We start from the raw sequence: 17,387 nt of genomic DNA on the forward strand, positions 1-17,387 counted from the left end.
CTCTAAAATGACAAACGATCCAGCGCACCTTTACACAGAGTAGCCCTGTAGGACTTAATATAGGAAACAAAAGTTGGAAGCAAGGCAGGAACTTTTCTGCCACCCCCCCCCCCAATGGGGAATCCTGGCATAATCTACTTGGAGTCACAGTTTGGCTACTTTTTGGTGATGGATCCAGCCCTGGTCGTCTAACCATCTGCTCTGTTGTTTTCTTTCCCCAGTTTGTGGGCGGCCGACGCGGTCGCTGCCCACCCTGATCAAGCGCATCATCGGCGGGCGAAACGCAGAGCCCGGGTTTTTCCCTTGGCAAGCCCTGATCGTGGTGGAGGACACGTCCCGAGTGCCTAATGACAGGTGGTTTGGCAGCGGGGCCCTGCTCTCTGAGTCATGGGTGCTGACCGCCGCCCACGTCCTCCGCTCCCAGCGCCGGGACAACACCATCATCCCCGTCTCCAAAGAGCACGTCACCATCTACCTGGGCCTTCACGACGTGAGGAACAAGGTGGACGCTGTCAACCGGACGGTGGAGAAGATCGTCCTCCACGAGGCCTTTGACATCCAGAACTACAACCACGACATTGCCTTGGTGAAGCTGAAGGAGAAGGTGACACTGGGACCCCATGTCATGCCCATCTGCCTCCCGCAGTACGAACACGAGTTAGAAGGACCTCAACCCAACACGTTGGGCCTGGTGGCTGGCTGGGGCATCTCCAACCCCAACATCACCGTGGACGAGGTCATCAGCTCTGGCATGAGGACCCTCTCTGACGTTCTCCAGTATGTCAAACTACCGGTGGTCCTGCATGCTGAGTGCAAGATGAGCTACGAATCTCGGTCAGGGAACTACAGCGTCACTGAGAACATGTTCTGTGCCGGCTATTACGAAGGCGGGAAAGACACTTGCCTTGGGGACAGCGGGGGAGCCTTCGTCATCCAAGACCTGGAGAGCCGGAGATGGGTGGCCCAAGGACTGGTCTCATGGGGAGGCCCCGAAGAGTGCGGGAGCAAGCAAGTCTACGGGGTCTACACCAAGGTCTCCAACTATGTGGACTGGCTTCAGGAGAAGACCGGGTGGACATTCAGGGGGGTCGAGAGGAACAGATGAACCTTTTGAGAGCCTTTATAGGCCGTCAGTTGTTGTTTCCTACACACACACATACAGAGAGAGAGAGAGAGAGAGAGAGAGAGAGAGAGAGAGAGAGAGAGAATAAATGTGTACAGTTGTTATTAATTGGAAGGAATTGGGACCATTCCTCTAAGCAGCGCTCCTGTCAAACAAATATCACATTTTCCAAGAGAAGGAACTCAACATGTCCCAAAGGGAACCAATTCCAGATCACTGTTTGATTCCCCCCCAAAAAGAGTTGCCTGGTGTCAATGTGATGTCTGGTGATTGACAGGTAGGCATCCTCATCAACCAGACAAACTTTGCCCCCCCCCAGGGGGCACGGGAGATAATATTCTGGCCTGTCCCTGAATCTCCTTTCCCACCCTGCAAAATGCAGAGTATCCCCCACTTCCTGTTGAACTCGAAAGCGTGGAATTAAAATCCCAGGAAGTCACCATTTAAATACAACCTCTAAGTAGTCGACTTTGTCTGATGGCCAGTATGTTGCTTAATTGTGTGGCTCAGAGAAAGAGAAGCCCCCTCTAGTGGTCACTTTCTGCATTTCTTTCTTTCTTTAAAAAGTTTGACTTTATCGTGAATCCCTCCCCTTGAATGTTTAAAACATTGAATTGAAGAGTTTGTGTCTTTCAAATCTGCCCCAAACTCCAGCTCTGTGATAGTGATGGGGTTTCCTGTATCCATAAATTCAGTCTTCGCAGTCAGACATCCTCTGAAACATTGCAGATTTCTTTGAAATCCAAGGCTTGCAAAATTCAGTCTGGAATGTTCGAAAGCGATTTGTGGGAATTTGGTGAATTCCATAATCCATATCATTCATTTCTGCACAACTTCCTTGAATTCTGGATTCACTGTTATGTTGGTGCTGCCTCGCCCACCCTGCCCCATCCCTTGTACCCAAGAGAAATGTATTTTGAAATCATGGGATGGGAAGGAGACATTTGCCTTTGTCCCTTTTAGAGGGAAAAGAAGACATTGGATCTCACTCTTCGGCCCTCGGTTAAAACTGCTTCCTTTTTTTAGGGCAGGCTTCCTCAAACTCAGCCCTCCAGATGTTTTGAGACTACAATTCCCATCATCCCTGACCACCGATCCTGCTAGCTAGGGATCAAGAGAGTTGTAGGCCAAAAACATCTGGAGGGCCAAGTTTGCTTGTTGTTGTCGTCGTTTTGTCGTTTAGTCATTTAGTCGTGTCCGACTCTTCGTGACCTCCTGGACCAGAGCACGCCAGGCACTCCTGTCTTCCACTGCCTCCCGCAGTTTGGTCAGACTCATGCTGCTAGCTTCAAGAACACTGTCCAACCATCTTGTCCTCTGTCGTCCCCTTCTCCTTGCGCCCTCCATCTTTCCGAACATCAGGGTCTTTTCCAGGGAGTCTTCTCTTCTCATGAGGTGGCCAAAGTACTGGAGCCTCAGCTTCAGGATCCAGTGGCGTAGCGTGGCTTGTCAGCACCCGGGGCAAGGCAAGTAATTTGCGCCCCCTAACCCGTGGATTTGCGCCCCCTAACCCTAACCCCCGGCCCCCCCTGCACCCCCCACGCTACACCACTGTTTCCTGGCAGTTTTATTCTCTTGGCAAACCGCTTTTGTAGCTGTCAAGCGGTTTATAAATTTTAGGATTTTTTTTTTTTTAAGGGCATTTTCAGAAAAAGCTGCTCGTGGCTCTCAGCTGTTCCCTCTCAGCTGCTCGCTCCTAGTTTGTGGGAGGGTGGATTTAAGGCGTGACGGGGGGGGCGTGCGAAGAAGGGCAACCTCTCCCCACTCCGCCGCTTTGCTCCACCCTGGCAGGCAGGCTGGCAGGCTGGCTACACGCGACGCGCTCGGAGAGGGCCTCCGGATCGTCCCCCGGGCTGGGCAAGGGCTCGTTCTCACGCAGCGGCTGTTGCGCAGCCTCGCCGCCGCCGCCGCCCTTGCTCCTTCGCGTGCGGGGAAAGGCCGCCGGCAGCCCTGGGAGCGCCTCCCTCCGCGCCTTCACACGCAGCTGTGCCAGCCCAGCAGGCGGCTCCCATCCTCCCCGAGCCCCGGCCGGGCTAGCGGGGGTTGTGAGCCACCTGCAGGGAGCCGGGGGTCCTAGCAGGCTCCCTCGGAAGGTGGAGCGGGGCCCTCCTTCGCTGGAGGTTGGATGGCCAGCTGCGAGGAATTCTTAGCAGGCTCGCTCCACCTCCTCCTCCTCCCGACTTTGCTGCTGCTGCTGCTGCTGCTCGGCTTTTTTCCTCTACCGACGGCACGCTGTGCCTTGGAGAGGTTCCCGCTTCCTTGAGGGGGGCCGGCCAAACGCGCCCCCCAAAATGTTGCGCCCGGTGCGGCTGGCACCCCTGGCACCCCCCACGCTACGCCACTGTCAGGATCTGTCCTTCCAGTGAGCACTCAGGGCTGATTTCCTTAAGAATGGAGAGGTCTGATCTTCTTGCAGTCCATGGGACTCTCAAGAGTCTCCTCCAGCACCAGAATTCAAAAGCATCCATTCTTCGACGATCAGCCTTCTTTATGGTCCAGCTCTCACTTCCATACATCACTACTGGGAAAACCATCGCTTTAACTATACGGACCTTTGTTGGCCAGGTGATGTCTCTGCTTTTTAGGATGCTGTCTAGGTTTGTCATTGCTTTTCTCCCGAGAAGCAGGCATCTTTTAATTTCGTGGCTGCTATCACCATCTGCAGTGATCATGGAGCCCAAGAAAGTAAAATCTCTCACTGCCTCCATTTCTTCCCCTTCTGTTTGCCAGGAGGTGATGGGACCAGTGGCCATGATCTTCGTTTTTTTGATGTTGAGCTTCAGACCATATTTTGCTGTCTCCTCTTTCACCCTCATTAAGAAGGTTCTTTAATTCCTCCTCACTTTCTGCCATCAAGGTTGTGTCATCTGCATATCTGAGGTTGTTGATATTTCTCCCGGCAATCTTAATTCTGATTTGGGAGGGAGCCTGTTTTAGGGGGTCAGTTCTTGTTTAATGCTCAAAGCCAGCCTTGAGCAACCTGTTGCCTCTCCAGATGTTCTGGGCAGCAACAGCTGTGTTAGATGAAGCTGATGGCAGTCATAGTCCAAAACATCCCGAGGGCGCCAGGTTGGCAAAGGCTTTTCTTAGTCTTCAAGCCAGGTGAACATCTTTAACGAAAGGAGGGGACGCCTGCTTGTGCATGCTAGCAGGAGGCAGCTGCAGTGCTTTAATTCGGGGCAGCAAATTTGAATATCTTCAAAAGCTTCCCAATGTGAAAAATCAGTCCAATGAAAGATGGTGCCCATCATGGTTTTGGATCGCTGGGGTTTTCTCAGCACTGTAAGGTCAAAGGTCTTTTCCTAATTTGAAAACACTCCTTGGACTGGCTTTGTTTTAGTAAAAAGAACCAGGTCAAACTACTCAGTCATCCATCAGGAACTTACCTGAGTACAGTGGTACCTCGGGTTACATACGCTTCAGGTTACAGACTCCGCTAACCCAGAAATATTACCTTGGGTTAAGCACTTTGCTTCAGGATCATAGAATCATAGAGTTGGAAGAGACCACAAGGGCCATCGAGTCCAACCCCCTGCCAAGCAGGAAACACCATCAGAGCACTCCTGACATATGGTTGTCAAGCCTCTGCTTAAAGACCTCCAAAGTAGGAGACTCCACCACACTCCTTGGCAGCAAATTCCACTGTCAAACAGCTCTTACTGTCAGGAAGTTCTTCCTAATGTTTAGGTGGAATCTTCTTTCTTGTAGTTTGGATCCATTGCTCTGTGTCTGCTTCTCTGGAGCAGCAGAAAACAACTTTTCTCCCTCCTCTATGTGACATGAGAACAGAAATCGCACGGCGGCAGTGGGAGGCCCCATTAGCTAAAGTGGTACCTCAGGTTAGGAACGGTTTCAGGTTAAAAACGGACCTCCGGAACGAATTAAGTACTTAACCCAAGGTACCACTGTAGTGGCACTTCACTGAAGGTGCGTATGCACCTTATGTGTAAAGCACATTTGTAGAGCAAGGAAGGAATGCTGGGAATCAAAGTTTGCCCCTCACAAAGCTACAATTCCCAGCACCCTTAGCAAACTACAGTTCAACGGATCATTGGGGGGAGTGTAGAGATATGCATGGTGTAGAGATGCAACTTTTTCAGTTTTGTGAAGGGTTTACATGACGTTACCCTCATCAAAACACACCATTTAATCCAAATATCTCCTTTCCATGCTGTGTTTTACTCCCCAATAGGGAAGTTTTTAATGTTTGATGTTTTATTATGCTTTTATATTTGTTGGAAGCTGCCCAGAGTGGCTGGGGCAACTCAGACAGATGGGCGGGGTACTATTATTATTATTATTATTATTATTATTATTATTATTATTATTATTATTATTATTTCTGTGTACATGGTAAATCCAGATTAAAGGGGCAATAATACGGGGTGGCATTTTGGGAGGATGTCATATGAATGCTACAAAAACCTTGGGTATGTGAGTTTCACCAAGTCCATGGGGAACTACTGTGTGGAAGCAATGAGGAAACACTGAAAAAAAAATCCAAAGAAACATGTTTTATGTTACTATAACACATGCTTAGAAAAACATTATTGTGCTCTGTTACATATTTAAGAGATGTTACGCTGTTTGCTATGGGTTTTGTATTCTGTTTTGTAGCATTTTTACTATTTTGTATTACATTCCTTAGCAGGAAAGAGAATAAAATTATTGTACCACATACCAAACTCTGCAAATCGAGAATTCCGTTCAGGGCACTTCATGTCAGAAATCAGTGTGTTGCACCATGAGTAATGCATGGAGTTTTCACAGAATCATAAAATTGTAGAGCTGAGGGTCATTTTAACTAAAGCATCCATGACAGGTGACTATCCATAATTTCCCAAGGGAGTCCTTTCCACTGCTGAATGGCTCCTACTATCAGAAAGCTCTTCCTGATGTTTAGTTGCAATCTCCTTTCTTGTAACTTGAATCCAGGTCCATGTCTGAAACGCTAACCATTACACCACACTGTCTCCCATGTTGAGGTTGGGGCTGTTCAGTCTCACCCAGGGCCAAATTTAGGTTTGATGAAGCCCTAAGCTACTGAAGGTAATGGGGCAGTTTATATGTCCAGCTGTCCTTTGTCCTGTTTTTTGTGTTGAATATATGCTATATGGTAATTTATGGACCTCATAGGTATCTAAAGCCATTTGCACATAACAAAATAGGAGCCTGTTGTTGTTGTTGTTTAGTCATTTAGTCGTGTCCGCCTCTTCGTGGCCCCCTGGACCAGAGCACGCCAGGCACTTCTGTCTTCCACTGCCTCCCGCAGTTTGGTCAGACTCATGTTGGTAGCTTCGAGAACACTGTCCAAACATCTCGTCCTCTGTTGTCCCCTTCTCCTTGTGCCCTCCATCTTTCCCAACATCAGGGTCTTTTCCAATGAGTCTTCTCTTAAAATAGGAGCCTACACAACACAAAACACTGTTGCTGTATGTAGGTTTTATTTTGTTTGTTTTTTATCTTATATTTTGGAAATGTATATCCAGGTTTTCTTTCCTTTAAATTTTTTGAGGGCCCCCAAGGGAGAGGGGCCCTAAGTTATAGCTTCTTTATCTTATAAGTAAATCCAGCACTGGTCTCACCAGCAGAACCAGTCTGGCACTCACAACAGCGCACCAAATTGTCTCACCCCCCTCACCATCCCCACACATGCCACGATGTGGGAGAAACTCCCTTTGGGGGTTCAATACGAAGCCTGAAATCAGATTCCCAATTAGTCAGACTTTTTATTCAGCAATGCATTACAGGACAAAAGAGACCGAAAGAATCTCTGAGAGCATTGCATTTACACACACCCTATATAGGAAAAAAAATGTGTCCTCTACTCCCCTACTATGGTCTTGACCTTTAAAGCCCTTTGTGGCTTAGGGCCCTCGTATTTACGGGACCGCCTCTCCTGGTCTGCTCCGCAGAGGACCTTAAGGTCCATGAATAACCATAGTTTAGAGGTCCCGGGCCCTAAGGAAGTCAGACTTGTTGGAAATTAAGCCTTATCAGGAGAAACTAGCCACTCTCCAGGCACCCAGCTTGATCTCCTTGTTGACCTCCCTGTCTGCGTTTCCCGGCAAGATACAGGCTAGGTCACGATCGGTGATCCTCCTCAGCGTGAAAAGGACACACCACTCTTCCCTGCTCCCTGCTCCCCCCAGGGAGGGGAAAGAGATAGACAGAAATGTATTTACATGCCTTTATTTCTGTCTTTGCAGCATTACAGAGAAACGCGTCTGCTCTCTTCAAACTCCAACAGCAGAGAGACAAAACTCCACCTCCTGTACTTCCTGTACAGGTTAAATTACACTCTGAGCTAAATCCGGTGCTCAGCACAGTGAATAGACTGTCCCTTTGTTCCCACGGTACAGTCCCAAACATTCCCTTCCTGTTTTGCTTTCCAGCCAGCTGCAGCTCGCTGCTGCATTGCTCCTTTTCCGTAACAAGACTATCCTCCACCAGGGCCAGGGCCTTCTCAGTGATGGCTCCAACCTGGTGGAATGCTCTGTCCCATGAGAACAGGGCCCTGCAGGATTTAACCTCCTTCCGTCGGGCCTGTAAGACAGAGCTATTCCGCCTGGCCTTTAATTTGAACTTAGCCTGATCTTTTATTCCCCTTCCTTCCCTCCCCCTCCCCTTTTATGAAGATTACCCGCTCTGAGACCCCACAGCTAATTCTCCCCTGGTCTCCACGCTGGCCCAAGTAGGACCAATTCAGCCAGCTAGCCCTGGGGATTATCTAATTGATTTTTGATTTTTGATTTTTATTGTTATTCGTGTTTTTATACTGTATTTTATGCTGCTTTTATAGTTAAGTGTTTTAAAGTGTTTTAAATCTGTTGTTAGCCGCCCTGAGCCCAGTTTTTGAACCGGGAAGGGCAGGGTAAATATATATATATATATATATATATATATGTAGGTTTTGGTGTCTTCGGGTGTCTTCCCGTGTAAGAGTTGGGGTGTCTAGGCGACGTTTCGACGAGGTCTCACTCGTCATCTTCATTCGTAGATTTTCACGGGTACAGGAATGTAGGTTTTGGTGTCTTCGGGTGTCTTCCCGTGTAAGAGTTGGGGTGTCTAGGCGACGTTTATATATGCTTTCGTAGATTTTCACGGGTACAGGAATGTAGGTTTTGGTGTCTTCGGGTGTCTTCCCGTGTAAGAGTTGGGGTGTCTAGGCGACGTTTCGACGAGGTCTCACTCGTCATCTTCAGGCTGGTGCTTTCGGCTTCTTGTTACTGGAACAGAGCAGGATCTCAGTGTTTGAGTTCCTATAAATACTGTTGAGGGGGTGTGGTAGCCTCCAACGTTCTGGGCAGAGAGGAAGTTTCCAGGTTAGTGTGCCTTTTCTTCTTTTGTTCATTAATTACTTGAGGGATATCTTGAGTGATTTCTTGAGTGATATTTTGAGTACCACTTGGGAGGGTCATTAGGTGTGGATTAGTTGCTAAAGCTTTCGTGTCTTGACCTCTTGAGCTTGTGAAGAGTTTTTCTGAGAAGATGGCTGTACTGCACTTAGTTGTGCTCTGGCTTGGCTTCGTGTATAGGGGCGAGCTGTGGTTTTGTGCCCTGTGCCAGCCAGATCTGTGTAGGGATTGCAGGGGGGTGCAGCATCCGGAGGTGCCACTATGGTTTGGCTACTGGATGGTGTCTGTAATTTATCTGTGTAGAGGGTCTGGGTTTGGGTCTGGTGTGGTTGATTGGAGATGGCGTTCTGTGTGCCTCTGGTTCTGGTGTCGGTTTTTGTGGGGAGGGCTAATTTCCAGATGTCTGGCAGGCGGGACGTGTCGTCACGCTTGTTCATGTTGTGAGGGTGTTTCTCTATCTCGATGGCTTCCATGATTATTCTCTTGTGGTGATGTTCCATGTTAAAGAGCAATTTGGAATCTGCAAAATTAATTTCGTGTCCTGTTTCTTTCATGTGTTGGTAAAGAGAGGAAGTTTTTTCTTCTTTTTTGACGGCATTCTTGTGTTCTGCGATACGTGCATTTATTCGTCTGTTTGTTTGTCCAATGTACGTGGCTGGGCAGACTTTGCAGGGTATTTCATAGACCCCTTGGTTTTCTAACTGGATTTTATCTTTTGGGTTTCTGAGGATATTGGCTATTTTTTGGTTGGTGCAAAAGGCTGTTTTGATATTGTGTTTATGGAGGATTTTGCTAATTTTATCTGTAGTGCCCTTGATATAAGGAAGGAGGGCCATGCCATTGTTTTCTTCTGTGTCTTGGTTTTTGGGGGGTGTTTCTTTTTGGATTAGCTTCGTAACCCTGTTTTGCTGGTATCCGTTGGCGATTAACACACTTGAGAGATTCTGTAACTCAGTTGTCAAGTGGTCTTTGTCAGCCAGGCGTTTGGTTCTGGAGATGAGAGTCTTGGCTACGGAGTTTATTTGTGCAGGGTGGTGGTGTGATTGTGCATGTAAGTAGCGGTTGGTGTGTGTGTTTTTCCGGTAGATAGTGTGTCCTAGGGAGCCATCAGGTTTTTTGTAGATTAGGACGTCAAGGAAGGGAAGTTGGTTGTTGGCTTCTATTTCCATAGTGAATTGTATTTTGGGGTGTAGGCTGTTGAGATGTGTGAGGAAGCTATCTAGTTTTTCCTTCCCGTGTGGCCAAATTACAAAGGTGTCGTCAACATATCTGAGCCAAAGTTTGGGTTTGTGTTCTGACTTGTCTAAAGCATTGGTTTCAAAGTGTTCCATGTACAGATTTGCGATGACCGGTGAGAGGGGTGATCCCATAGGTGCTCCTTCTATCTGTTTGTATCTTTGTCCATTGTGGATGAAGTACGTGTTGGTTAGGCAGTGGTTGGTCAGGTCCAGGATGTATTCGGGGGGATTGTATTTGTTTTGAATGGCTGTCAAGGCTTCATTAATGGGCACTTGTGTGAAGAGAGATACAACATCGAAGCTCACAAGTAGGTCATCGGGATGTAGGTTTTGCTTCTTTATTGTTTCTATGAACTGGAAGGAGTTTGTAACGTGTGAAGCGATAGATTCTGCATAGGGCTGAAGTTGCTTAGCGAGAAATTTAGCGAGATTTTGTAGAGGTGAGCCTATGGAGCTGACTATTGGTCTGAGTGGTGTTCCTTCTTTGTGTATCTTGGGGAGACCGTAGAGTTTGGGGCATCTGGATGATTTTTCTCTGGGGATGATTCTTCTTCACTGATAGGAGAGGCTTTTATTTTGGATTTGGTGGTTTTTTCCAGATAGGTGGTGGGATCTGTTTTTATAGGTTGGTAGGTAGGGTCTTGGAGTAGATTTGATAGTTTTGCTTGGTAGTCCGATGTGTTCATCACATCGTCGAAGACCTCGTCGAAGACCTCGTCGAAACGTCGTCGCATCGTCGAAGACCTCGTCGAAGACCTCGTCGAAACGTCGCCTAGACACCCCAACTCTTACACGGGAAGACACCCGAAGACACCAAAACCTACATATATATATATATATATATATATATATATATATATATATATATATATTATTATTATTATTACTATCTCTCATCCAACCACAGTCTTCGAAAACACTTACTCAACCCAAGTATTTTTGCCATACGTGCAGAGCCCTCCTTGCACCTTATCAAGAATTGTTTTTCAGCCCTTAGGCTCCACCAAAACTGGGGCTTTGCAGAATTCCTACCTCACCAGCCCTTCAGAAACATCCAGAGGGCCCCCCCCCCCAGAGCTACAGATAATACTCTGGGTTGCACTTGCTTCTGCGTTTTGAACACTTGACAGCCAAATTGTTGCCTCTTCCTTCTTAAAGACCTTGGTTGGCTACCAAAATGCCAGAAATTACCCAGTTTAAGGAAGAAATGTGGTTTGGGGGAAAGAGGGTGGGAAACGGAAGACGGTTGATCACAGGTGCTCTGCAGGTGGGCAGGGAGGGTGAGACTTGGAAGCAACAACCCCCCACCATAGCTGTCAACTGTCCCTTATTTGGTGGGAAAGTCCCTTATCCTAGCGCCGTGTCCCGCTGCTGTCCCTTATTGATGATGTCCCTTAAATTTCCCGGGTTTCAAAGGAAGCAGCTCCTCTCCCTCCCTCCCTGCCGGCCAGGGAGGAGGGAGGCTCCAACTGTGTTGCTTGGCTGCGTTGCTCACCCAATAAGGAGTCTAAGAATGACTGGGGGGTGGAACTTGCATGCCTTGTGCCGATCAAATCGGCCGCGTTGCCTGGGGACTCGCCTTTGCTCAGCGCTTCCCAGCGGAGAGGTGATGGTGGTTTTCCTTGCTGCATCCCCTTTGCCGGGTTGCTGCACTGTGGGAACCACCGCTTGAGGCTTCGTTTGGCCGCTGGCTGGGCTTTCTGCCTTTGGCTCGGAGGGGCTCAGAAGTTGAACATACCTGTGTTCGGAAAATCCCTTATTTTGGCTGCTGATCCCTTATTTTCGAGGCTGCTGGTCCCTTATTTTCAAACCTGTAAGTTGACAGCTATGCCCGCCCACCCCAATAATGGTGAGGGGGAGCAATAATTGGGAAATCACGGGAACGTTCATCACACCAAGAGGCATCCATTGCCAACCAGCCTTGGAGGAAGAGAGAAGTCAGTGCACTGGGACTTGCGTAATTATTGCAATTCTATCCCATCTTTCCTGCAAGGAGCTCAAGATGTTGTACACGGTTTTCTCTCCTCCCTACCACCCTGCGAGGCAGGCTAGGCTGAGAGGCATTGACTGACCCAAGGTCACCCAAATGAATTTCATGGCTGCGGGGAGACTAGAACCCCAATCTCCCAGGTCTTCAACACCATACTGTCTCTTGCTATTCCGGATGTGATTTCCAGACAGAGGGCCTTCTCGGTGGTGGCGCCCGCCCTGTGGAACACCCTCCCTTCAGATGTGAAGGAAATAAGCAGCTATCCTATCTTTAAAGGACATCTGAAGGCAGCCCTGTTCAGGGAAGTTTTTAATATTTAACGCTGTACTGTTTTTAACACTTGATTGGGAGCCGCCCAGAGTGGCTAGGGAAACTCAGCCAGATGGGTGGGGTATAAATAATAAATTATTATTATTATTTTAAGGGAGGTACCAGCCACTGAATTATCAGGAGAAGAGAATCAGGTGTGATAACACCAGGATATTTTAATTTTTTTTAAAAAAAGGGTATACAGCCATTTCTCATTACAGCGGCCCAACCGGAACTCCAGGTACTAGCTGGTAATATGGTCTCCACTTCCTTGCATCTGTGCAAGGGTTAAACCTCAGCCATCCTCCCCCACCCTTGCCCTCTTTGTCGGGTCCCAGAGGGATGGGGTGGATGCCAACAGATCAGAAAGACGTGAGTTGCAAGGGCTTGGACTCGATGACCTTCCAACTCTGCAGTTCTATGATGGTACAATCTCCTCCTCGCTAAGTCCATCCTTTCCATTCTCTTTCAGTGTGTGGGAAACCCAGGTTCTCCAGGAGTCTGCTTGCTCGAATTGCCAACGGACGCTACGCCCAGAGAGGGATCTCGCCGTGGGCCGCCATGCTGCAGAGGAACGGGCGCCCCTTCTGCGGGGGGTCCCTCCTAGGTAAGGACCTCTGGAGGGGCGTCCACTCTTGCATGTTGAAATATACTCGGAGTCGAGAGTGGATTTCATGCTCTTTATTCAGCTCAGAGGAGTGAGGAATGGAAGTTCCCCCAGAATGTCTGCCTTATATACATTATTTACACAATGGGCCCCACGTGATTGGCTAATTCCGGGATTCTCCTGTGGGCCAATCAGGTTGTGGATTCCCCTCCACCTGGAGCTGGATTGGGTGGCTCCTGTGCACCAATCAGACTGCTGCATTCTGGAGCCTATTGTTCTAGGACAAATCAGGCTGCTGCATTCTGAATCCTATTGTTCTAGGACCAATCAGGCTGCTGCAATCTGAATCCTATTGTTCTAGGACCAATCAGGCTGCTGCAATCTGAATCCTATTGTTCTAGGACCAATCAGACTGCTGCAATCTGAATCCTATTGTTCTAGGACCAATCAGACTGCTGCCTTTTGGATCCTATTCAACTCAGTACATAACACATGTCTAGACCCCGCAACCACGCCCTCGTTGAAAAATAAAACACACCAGAACACAGATATTAGGTTTATGTTATTGGGCAAATTTTGGTCACAGCTTTCTTGATTACAGAATGTGAGCGGTAATTGGCTTAGGCATTGAATGGACCAAACTATATCTGTCTCCTGCCCATTGTGCAGGGAGTCCGGTAAGGGTAAACCACCAGAAGGGGGAGCCCCATCGATGCAGACCAACTCGAGCTTTCCCAGTTGTTCCCATCAGGGTCATGTCATGGCCCTAGCCCCACCCCGGGCTTTGGACAAGATCCACACCCCCGGATTCCTTTAACGGAATACCCTTAAGCTTGGAGGGGCAGTTGATGGCCACACCTCCCCTCCCCCATCACAAGGTCAAACAATGCCTAACCGCAGAACCTTACAAAGTTGAGACGATTGCTGAGAGGTAGACGGAAACCAAATGGCCCGTGCCAATTTTGCCAAGTGGGAAAATTCCTACCAGGCCCCTCAAAGGCGACCGACCGAGGTCCATAGCAAGGCCAATGAAAACCTGCAAAAAGGGAGGGAGGGCGGGAGATAGAGGAAGCGAGCCAAGAGGAAGCCCTCTGGCTCGCGCCCTCACTTAAATGGTCCCGGCCACGGCCCCACCAGCCAGCGGATTGGCTGGCTGAGTGTTGATGTGGCTGGGATCCCCAGGGTAACGCGGGACTTCGTCCCCCAACCCTGGGGGGAGTGGGTGGCCACGCGGTCCGCCGCAACTCCTCCCCACCATGAAATGGAGCAGATATCCACTTTGCCATAGCGCTTGAGAAACCGGCTTCCAGGTATGAGACTTCCTACCTCTTCATTGGGAGGAGGCAGGCTAGGAATTGAGGGCATTGTTAAGTTCTGGGTGAACATATCAGATGACATAGTGATTCTTCAAACAGCTCTTGTTTATTCACAGGCCAGAACTGAACTGAAGGGTTCAGCCAGCCTGCTTATATAGAGCTCCAGTACAACGTAACTGTAACAACTTTCTGTAACTATCCAATCACTGAACGTCACTTTCAGTCCCTTATTTGCATATGTGGACCTGAACTATCTACAGTATCCCCCTGCTGGCCCAGGGTGAGAACTTCAGTACATAACAGGCATAATATCATAGAATGACACAACAATGATCCATCCATTTTATGATGCAAATGCTATACTGGTATTCATAGAACCAGAGAAACTGTACAGGTAAAAGCGACCCCAGGTATCATCCAGACCAGCCTTGTGCAATGCAGGAACCACAGCTAAATAATCCCCGAGAGCAAAACGTTGGACCTCCAGCCTAGAACTCCAAGAAGAAGTCAAATGAGGTTTCTCCTGCCAGATCGGGACAAAGATATCACTGCTTTAGTAGCTTGGTGTTTAGCCACATTTTTACCCGAAAGGGTTCCCAACGAACCATCCTTTCGGGGAACAGACAGGGCGAAGCAGAATATCTAAGTGCACACAATCACTGTGTGACCAAATAAATAAATAAATTTTTATTTATATCCCGCCCTTCCCAGTTCAGAAAACCGGGCTCAGGGCGGCTAACAACAAATTTAAAACACTTAATTGATGCAACAAAAAACAGCATAATATACAGTATAAAACGTGAATAACAATAAATTCAGAATTCAAAAATCAATTTAGGGGGGAAATCCATCCAGTAAACATTAGATGATCACCAGGGCTAGCTGGCTAAATTAGTCCTATTTGGGCCAGCAAGGAGACCAGGGGAGAATTAGCTGCGGGATCCCAGAGCGGGGAATCTTCATAAAAAGGGGAGAGGGAAGGAAGGGGAATAAAAGATCAGGCTGAGTTCAAATTAAAGGCCAGGCAGAATAGCTCTGTCTTACAGGCCCTGCAGAAGGAGGTTAAATCCTGCAGGGCCCTGGTCTCCTGGGACAGAGCATTCCACCAGGTCGGAGCCATCACTGAGAAGGCCCTGGCCCTGGTGGAGGATAATCTGACTTCCTTAGGACCCGGAACCTCTAAACTATGATTATTCGTGGACCTTAAGGTCCTCTACAGGACCCTTGACAGCTTCACCCTTGTTCCTTTCATTATCCCAGTGACCTGAAATGTTTTATACTGTGATGCCAAAAAAGGGATTCGATTTGATTTGAAATTTAATCCCACCCAACCACTGCTTAAAAACCTCCAAGGAAGAAGAGTCTACCACTTCACAAGGGAGTCAAACAGCTCTTTGAAGACAACCATCATGTCACCATCTTAGCCCTTTCTTGTTCCCCAGGGAACAGGTGGATTGTGACGGCCGCTCACTGTCTCCACCATGAACTTGACCTGGAGAATCCTGTCCTCCGAAGCTCCGACGTGATCAGCCCTTCGTCGTTCAAGGTGATCCTAGGTAAGCGAGAGGCGGTTGCCCAGGAGAGCAGCCTGTGTCTCAGAAATTCTATATCATAAGAACATGAAATGAGTCTGCTGGATCAGGCCAATGGTCCAGGTAGTTCGGTATCTTCTCCTCACAGTGGCCAATTAGATGCCTGTGGGAAACCTGCAACCGGGACCCGAGCGTAAGAGCTGTTCTCTGGGCTTAGGGCCCTGGTACTTATGGGACCGCCTCTCCTGGTCTGCCCCACAGAGGACCTTAAGGTCCATGAATAACCATAGTTTAGAGGTCCCGGGCCCTAAGGAAGTCAGACTATCCTTCATCAGGACCAGGGCCTTTTCAGTGATGGCTCCGACCTGGTGTAATGCTCTGTCCCATGAGACTAGGGCCTCCTTTCGTTGGGCCTGTAAGACAGAGCTATTCCGCCTGGCCTTTAATTTGAATTCAGCCTGATCTTTTATCTCCTCTTCCTCCTCCTCCCCTTTTATGAAGATCACCCGCTCTGAGACCCCACAGCTAATTCTCCCCTGGCCTCCTCGCTGGCCCAAGTAGGACCAATTCAGCCAGCTAGCCCTGGGGACTATCTAATGCTTATTTCCCCTAAACTGATTTTTGAATTTTGAATTTTATTGTTATTCATGCTTTTATACTGTATTTTATGCTGCTTTTATAATTAAGTGTTTTAAATTTGTTGTTAGCCGCCCTGAGCCCGGTTTTTGAATCGGGAAGGGCGGGATATAAATAAGAAATTATTATTATTATTATTATTATTATTATTATTATTATTATTATTATTCCTGCAGTTTCAGGAAGTGTTCAAGAGCAGTAGCTTAGCGGCAGAGCTTCTGCTTTCCACACAGAAGATGCCTGGTTCAATTCACAGCATCTCCGGGTGGAACTGAGCACCTGCCCCGTCTGAAACCCTGGAGACCCACTGCCAGCCTGTGTTGGCAAAACTGAACTCAATAATAATAATTTATTACTTATACCCTGCCCATCTGGCCAGGCCTCCCCAGCCACTCTGGGCAGCTTCCAACAGGATATTGAAAACACAATAGAACATTAAACATTAAAAACTTCCCTAAACAGGGCTGCCTTCAGATGTCTTCTAAAAGTCAGACAGTTGATTATTTCCTTGACATCTTTTTTTTTAAATAATATTTATTGATAATTTCAGAATTACAAGAAAAATAAAAAAACACTACAATACAAAAAAAGAAAACAATAAAAAAGAGAAAAACACAAAATACGACAATACAGCAAAAGACAGTAAAAAAAAAGAAAAAAGGGGAAGAAAAAAAAACACAAATCCCAAATTGCATATCCATAATTTCCATTTGCTTGTTTCATTGACCTCCTCACACCTCCGTTTTTGTATTCTAGTTTAGTAATTATTTCAGCAAATTCTTTCCATCTTTCTCAATTTTTGTTATAAAATTTATCTTAACAATTTAACCTAATAATTAACTCAACAGATCCTTACCATCTTTCCCCATATTCTGTTATTCAGATTACCTTAATTTATTTAACCTTATCATACCCCTAAGTACCTTAGAACTTAAATCTTAGTTTTCAAATGTACATAGCTCCTGATATCATTTCTGCTAGAGTCGTATAGTTTCATTCCCACATTTTCCCTAATATTCATTAGCTAATTCTAAAATAAAAAAATTCCATTATAAATTCTCTTCCAACCATCATCCAGCGTCTCTTCTTCCTGGTCTCGGGTCATGTCAGTCCTTATTGTCCATTCCATCTAGTCCATCAACCTGGAAGCCTTATGTCCAAGGCCCTTAAATCTCTTCCATGTCCCTTCTGCAATTCTTCTTCATCTTGTTTGTGCTTGCCGCTTTCCTTGTCTTTTGTTGGTCTCTGTCTTAGTTTCTTTCCTTTCTCATTGGGGGA

At 47.4% G+C, this 17,387-nt stretch overlaps 1 protein-coding gene across 2 annotated transcripts in view; it reads left to right on the forward strand.

The window, feature by feature from the left end:
* The window catches only part of MASP1 (MBL associated serine protease 1), a 114,082-nt gene that overhangs the window by 85,819 nt on the left and 10,876 nt on the right, over positions 1-17,387 (forward strand). The window contains exons 11-13 of one of the 2 annotated variants that reach the window (XM_081190221.1): positions 222-749; positions 12,491-12,625; positions 15,384-15,497. In XM_081190221.1, the coding sequence (XP_081046347.1) occupies positions 222-749; positions 12,491-12,625; positions 15,384-15,497 (777 nt within the window). The remainder of the gene's footprint in view (positions 1-221; positions 750-12,490; positions 12,626-15,383; positions 15,498-17,387) is intronic. The other variant, XM_081190218.1, reaches the window with a different exon arrangement.

Source organism: Podarcis bocagei, assembly GCF_964188305.1.
Source record: "Podarcis bocagei genome assembly, chromosome: 4".
Lineage (NCBI taxonomy): Eukaryota > Metazoa > Chordata > Lepidosauria > Squamata > Lacertidae > Podarcis > Podarcis bocagei.